Here is a 7,319-nt window from a genome sequence, read left to right as displayed (position 1 = left end):
GTGGTATAAAGGCGATGGAGGAGGAGAGGAGGAGGAGAAGGAAGAGGGGAGGGTGGAAGGAATAGGTTTAAGGTGGATGAAAGTTATCGGAGAAAGCCAATTGGCAGCGTCGATCTCGCGAGTGCGCGATCGCCTGTCTCTGCACGCAACGCAACACCTATCGACGCTGCACTCGGAACGTGCTCGCGCCAACAGCTTGCACGCTCTCCTCCACCTCGCTTGCACGCGCGCGAGCGAGCGAGCGAGCGGCGACTCGCGTCGCTGTATGTGTGAAATTGCGCGCACACCGACGAAAAATAAGTGCACATACTCTCGTGTACGTACGTAGATCGTACGGCAGAGAGTGTGTATAGCAGCAGAGAGCCAGCCTTTACGTAACTCTGCGGCGTTCCTCCTCTTTCCGCGCCGCGCCGAGCTACCAGGGCCGAGCCACCTTCTCGCCAGGCCCCTCTCCCCCTCCCACCTCTTCTGATCTCGCTATGCTACCGTACATACGCGCTTCCCTGATCCGAAATTGGTTTTTATAGAAGCACGATGATATTCCGGAGGCTGATTTGTGATCGCTTAGAGCCGGCCGATGACCAGTTATGCACGGTGGATACTTTCGCCGCTGAGAATAGTATAACAAAACCCTCGTGGGAAACGTACGTAAGAGCAGGCGTTCGTCTAATTTACCATAATCAAATGTTTTTTTTTTTTATCGTAAATAACTGTCACGATCGTGGCGAATACATGTGCGTAGGCCCTTTTTCTTCTTTCATCTCGCATGAAACGCCAGCGACGACCTTATCGATAAAAAGGAGAGACGCTCCGAAGCAGCAATTCGGCTCGCTTCTGTCTTTTCGAACAAAGATTCGATTTTTCTTAATGGAACCCGCGGATCTGCCCGGTATCTTCGACATCGTCCCCGTTGTTGGTCACTGTATGCGTAATGGCTTGTCATTATCTCTCTCTCTCTCTCTCTCTCGTAATGGCAAAAAACGAGCAAAAAGTGGACGACCAGAAGCACCGATGCTATCGGCGCGCACTTGTCTCTCCGCGGAATACAACGATGAACGATGATGATTTGTCGGCGAAGCGAGCAGCAGCAGCAGCCACGTAAATTCTTATTAGCACGCCGTTATGGTCGCGTGAAAAAAAATCTGCTAGTTTAATGTTTAGCTCTGATAATCTCTCTCTTTCTCTCTCTTGGTCGAGAGATACAACAGCGAATTCCACCCACGTCTGTCTTTATTTTGGTGATATCCTTACTTCGTTCTCTCAGGACCTAATTCACATTGACGAGACGCAATTTCGACACAATTCAGGTGTTCGATTCAGATCTATATACAGCACACAGTGGCGGTGGCATCGTAGGGAGAATAAATTTGAAATTAGCGATTTTTTTTCTCTTTTTTTTTTTTTTTTCTTTTTCTTTTTCTTTACGATGTGCAGAGCCCGTAGCTGGCAGAAAGACGACCAGAGGGCGAGGATGGAGTATAGAAGGAAGGAACGTCCTCGCGAAAATGCAAAAGACCTTCGGCCCGTTAGGAATGCTACACGAATACATGGAAAATCGCACTCGCGTCAAGGTAGGTCAGGATTTGTCACGTTTCTCGATGATCGTGCAGTTTCTTCACGAGCAACAAACGTGTTCATATTTCAAGCGTTCTCTAGAAAAAAAACTCTAAAGAAAAAAAAAAAGACACAAGTGATAAAAGAAACGTAACACTGAAATCATGGAGTCGTATCAATTCGACGAGCCGAACGGCGTGCGATCGGTGGAAATTTCGAGGGGTAGTCCTGAAACCGGCACTGTAAACACCCACGCCTTTCATATCTGCCTGACCCCTGGCATTGTACGCGTACGCACACGCGATTGACACACTTTCGCGAGCCGAGAGACACGTGCGCGAGCCCTTCGAAGGTAAACGAGGGCTGGAAATGGCCGAAAGGTGCGGATAGAGGGAGAAAGGACACCGTTCGGGTCAACACTCGTCTCCATGGAGACAAACGGGGCCCCTCTCGTCTACGCCCCTGGATCTTTCCCTTATTTTCGAGCGACGCTTCGAAAATGCAAGGTCGAACGTCGTGATGCCTATTTCCAAAAGAATTCTCTCTCTCTCTCTCTCTCTCTCTCTCTCTCTCTCTTTCTATCAGTTACCTAATCTCAAATACTTTGAGATTTGTAAAACAACTGCACGTATCAAAGCGATAGCGTATCTATGAGTCTATAGGTTATGTTATAATAGCGCGATTGTTATCTCGCTAGAGCGGCTTTTTTCATTGTGTCGCCGTTTCGTATTTGGCTCGTTAACCCTTTCGTAGTGTAATGAAAAACAATCGGACGATCGTGATGCAATTATCAATGTTCATTTTACATACACGTGCGAAAATAGTAAATTATTACCATCGATTTTCGGTAAATATATCTTAAAATATATATATATATATATATTTTTTAAGATATATATATAAATATATAAAATATATTTTTTAAGATATATATATAAATATATAAAATATATTTTTTTAAGATATATATATAAAAATATATAAAATATATTTTTTAAGATATATATATATATAAAAATATATAAAATATATTTTTTTAAGATATATATATATATTTATAGGATTTGTATACCTTTTCAAATCTCAGTAATACAAAAATAGCTACATTCTGAATCGAAAATCGTTCATTGTCAATCGCGCTGGCCGGAGAGTTGATATAATGCAACTTCCGGGAGTAAGTTAGCGATTACAGCGACGAAGATATAGCAAGGTTAGAGAAAAGCCCCGGGTACTTTATCTGGCCGGGTTGCGTAACGAGAAAGCGAGGACGCGCTGCGTATCAAACGTTTTTAATCTGGCCGCGGTGGCATTCTTCTTCGACGGAAGAAACTGAATATCGCGTGTGAGTCAGACGGCGATCCGATGAAATCACGCGAAGACGTATCTGGATCGTATCAGTCCCCCGACAACGATCGCGAGCCATTTTTCTCGCGCGGCCGGAAAATAAATCAACGTGCAAGGTCTTTTGTTTGTTTCATTTGCTTTTCCTCGCGACCGGATCGCGCCGTAACGAAGAGAAATCGCGAACGAGCGAGCGGAGCCGCTGGCTCGTCCCGATCGGATCAAACGACGAAAGCAGGGGAAAAAAGAAAGAAATGCACTTCCTGCCACATCTAGTAAATAGTATCTCGTTGCTTCCTACTTCCATAATTAGCGGCGTATTTGGTGAACGCGGGAGAACGGGATTCGCGAAGCAGGAAGCGTTACGCCAACCTATCTCGATACATACATTTCCCCAACTGCTCTCCGAAATAAACAGCTCGCCTGAACGTGTTTGTCGATCAACTTCCAGAGCCGGGATAAAAATATGCATCAGTCTGTCCATTTTCGATCACGTACCGGATGACAATCGATTGGCAAACGTTTTCAAACGACGTTCTCCTCTTTCTCGTCATTCGGCACGATGTGTATTAACCCCCTTGCGCTGGCAACTGGCTGCGCGGACCATAACGAGTGACCGAACCGTACGCAATAATTCCGTCGATTTCCTTTTTCTTTTGAACTCGTCGGTGCGACATCGCTGGATAGAAATGATTAAGAAGTAACAAACTTATTTTCTTTTGCCTGGGTTACGTTTAAACATACTTAAAACTGAGAAAATGTTGCAATAAGGGGACAAAAAAAATTCTCGACGTGCGTGGCAAGGTTATTCGAGCGCAAGAGGTACCCATATGCGCTGGCAACTGATTGCGGACCATAACGAGTTACCAATAACCGTATACAATAATTCGTCTTCCTTTTGAATTCATCTGTATGTCATTGGATAAAAAATTACTAAGAAGTAATAAATCTATTATTTGTCTTGCCTGGGTTATACTTAAATATACTTGAAACTGAGAAAGTATTGCAATTTCGGGCCAAATATTCGAGAAGTGTGCTTAACCTTTTGCGCTAGTAACTGGTTCGCGGACCATAACGAGTGACCAAACCGTATACAATAATTCGTCTTCCTTTTGAATTTATCGGTCTGTCATTGGATAAAAAATTACTAAGAAGTAATAAATATATTATTTGTCTTGCCTGGGTTATACTTAAATATACTTGAAACTGAGAAAGTATTGCAATTTCGGGCCAAATATTCGAGAAGTGTGCTTGAACTTTTGCACTAGTAACTGGTTCGCGGACCATAACGAGTGACCAAACCGTATACAACAATTTGTCTTCTTTTTGAATTTATCGGTCTGCCATTGGATAAAAAATTACTAAGAAGTAATAAATCTATTATTTGTCTTGCCTGGGTTATACTTAAATATACTTGAAACTGAGAAAGTATTGCAATTTCGGGCCAAATATTCGAGAAGTGTGCTTAACCTCTAGTAACTGGTTCGCGGACCATAAAGAGTGACCAAGCCGTATACGTATACGATAATTCGTCTTCTTTTTGACTTGATCGGTATATCACTGGATAGAAATTACTAAGAACTAATGAATTTAATATTCGTTTCGCCTGGGTTATATTTCAATATACTTAAAACTGAGAAAATATTGCAATTTTGGGCCAAAGGTGCCACTTGCGCTGGCAATTGATTGCGGACCATAACGAGCGACCAAACCGTATACAATAATTCGTCGTTTTCTTTTTCTTCAACTCGTCGGTGATACGATATCACCGGATAGAAATTATTGAGAAGTAACAAATTCATTATTTGTTTTGCCCGAGTTTACCATTTAAATACTACCAATTAAAAACTTGAAACCGAGAAGATGTTGCAGTTTTGGAGCAAAAAATTCTCGACGTGTGTGGCACGTCATTCCAGCGCAAGAGGTCAATGTGCATGACGTTCGAAGCTTTACTCCTTCGTTAATTTCCTTCGAACGGAACGTCTGGCAAGAAAAAAAAAGAAAAAGAAAAAGAAAGAAAGAACGATTAATCATTAAATTGATGTAATTGATCTTCCTGCGGAAGTGCCAGTCTGTATTCCATATTCTCAATGAGCGGAATCGAGTTCCTAATTAAACTCCTTTCGGATCCGGAGCTTTTAATAAGAGACGGGGAACGTGTTTCTCGATTAATTACTTTCATTAGCTTTCATTCGCAGCTTCGTTCGCCAGCCCGTTGTCGTCGTCGTCGTCGTCGTCGGTTGAAACGACGTTTATTCCTGCTCGCGCAGTCCTCTCACTGTCTCCAGTCTACGTTTCATGAAACCACCTTGTCCTTGGGAACAGATCCTAATCTCTAACCTTCGGATGTGCCTGCATCCGGAAAGAAGATTCTTTTTTTTTTTTCTTTTCATCTTCGCCGATCGATCACTCCGACCTTCGATTTCTTCTCAATTCGTCGAAGAAAGCGATTGGCTCTTTTCCTTGGAGAATCCAGTCCCATCTCGCGCGCTCTCGTCATTTTCATGCATTCCTGCGTAATATCCTGCATGATGCACGATGTTACGCAACGAAAGGATCGCCAATGGAGAAAAGGAAGAAACAGTTGATGAATGCGATTCGCGCGAGGACAATTGTCATTACGCGATTTCTGTTACTTCGGTAACACGCCTGCAATTCACTCGCTCATTTTCACTCTCGTTGATTCCTTAATAATCATCACTATCGAAAGCCAAACATTTCCCGGTTCTGACTGGAATCTCGCAACGAACCTTGAGATTCAGAATCGATTTTCAATTTCCCTCGGCTGGACAGGTTTCCAGAAAGATCTGATCGCGGATCGACAAGACCCGATCGACCGCGTTGGGCCTAACGATTAAGCAAATCTATGAACGCGGCAACAACGTGGTTATCCTTCGCGATTAATGGCCCTGCTGCTGGTCCAGCAAACGTACGGATGGATGGAATCTTGAGGACTTCTAGCTTATAATCAGCCTGGCGTCCCTCTTCTCAATGGCGTTTCGCGCACGCACGAGACACGTGCGCGGAGTCAATGACAAGTAGCGAAAGAAAGGTATCGCGTGGCGGCGTTTCGATTTCTTCAACACTGGAATTCGACCAAAGCGGTCAGAATGGCCAAATTGCGATTACTTCGAAAATCGTTAAAAAACTGTTGAAAATTTGTTAAAAAAAAACAATATATATTTATAAATTAAAACAATATATGTTCGTAGAGATTCGTGAAACTTGCGTACTCTGTTTAATATTATAAAATTGTTCCGTAAAAGCTTGCGTACTCTGTTTAATATTATAAAATTGTTCCGTTTCCGTTGCTATCTTTGATATCTTTGATGGAAATTTCATTCTTTAGTCGTCGTTGGTCGACTGTCGCCAGTATTCTACTGGGTAAATCGGATCGATTTAAGAGATTAGGATAATTTGAAATTTCATAAAATCGATTTTTTTGTTTTGTTTTTGTTTTGTTTTAAATGAGTTTGAAGTCTTAGAAATAAGATAGAAAAGGTCCTATTTTGGAGTATAATAATAAATCCGCGGATACAGAATAATTGAATTTGTATCGCTGTTTACAACTAAGTAGTATTATAAATGTAAATCGTGTGATTGAAATATTACTTTTGGTGAATCGAATATTAGGGGACTTGGATTCAATTTAGTCGTGAATCGTAACAATTGTGAGCCGCGATATAAATAACGCATACGTATGAAAAATGACATTTTGAAATTTCAAACGCGTTTTTCGCGAAACTAGGTTTTTAGAAACGGTGTTGCAAGATATCTCGGAATCTGACCAACGGATTACTGTGAAACTTGGTTCGTATCTTTAGTGTAACATTTCCTAGAGATTGATGATGGAACATTTCTTAAACAAAAAACGTAAACAAAATGAAAATGTTGGATCGTCAATCCCTAAAGAATATAGTAACTTTTTTTTGTCTTTTCGTTGCAGCTAATCCTGTTTGGCTGGAATCACGCACACCCCGATGTAAAAAAAAGTTATGTATAAAAGGATTCCGTTAAAAAGTCAAATAAGAACCCTCTTCTTTTTCTTTTAATGTTGCTTTTCATAATGTATTAAGATAAACCATAAAAGCTCGTGTCAATCAAATATGTACCAGCCAAAGTATTCGTAATTTTTAGGCCCGTGTCAAACTGTCTTAAAGGAACATCCCTTCAAGAAACGTCGAAAGAAAAAGTGATTTAAAGAAGTGTAAAATGTTCGAAAAGGAAAGGCAGAAAATTTGGAGAAATAAGATGGAAGAATTTCGATGGAGTTGTCGAAACCTTGAACGATCGAGCTCGGCTTGGCCAATCGTTGAGAAGATTTGTTGAAAGATCTTGTGGAAAAACGGTACTGAGCTTTGGATGCGCGCTGGGGAACAGAGAGCGAAAGAGAGAGAGAGAGAGAGAGGGGGGAAGAAGCGAGT

General features: G+C 41.8%; 1 protein-coding gene across 1 annotated transcript in view; it reads left to right on the top strand.

The window, feature by feature from the left end:
* Window positions 1-1,379: 1,379 nt before the first annotated feature.
* Window positions 1,380-7,319, top strand: part of LOC122537615 (U7 snRNA-associated Sm-like protein LSm11) — a 41,235-nt gene continuing 35,295 nt past the window's right edge. The window contains exon 1 of the mRNA XM_043670916.1: window positions 1,380-1,571. Within this exon, the coding sequence (XP_043526851.1) occupies window positions 1,506-1,571 (66 nt within the window). The 5' untranslated portion in view covers window positions 1,380-1,505. The remainder of the gene's footprint in view (window positions 1,572-7,319) is intronic.

This window comes from Frieseomelitta varia, unplaced genomic scaffold (assembly GCF_011392965.1).
Source record: "Frieseomelitta varia isolate USP_RPSP 00005682 unplaced genomic scaffold, Fvar_1.2 scaffold_922, whole genome shotgun sequence".
Lineage (NCBI taxonomy): Eukaryota > Metazoa > Arthropoda > Insecta > Hymenoptera > Apidae > Frieseomelitta > Frieseomelitta varia.
The sequence above is the reverse complement of the archived record's forward strand: the minus strand, read 5'-3'. Positions and strand labels throughout refer to the sequence as shown.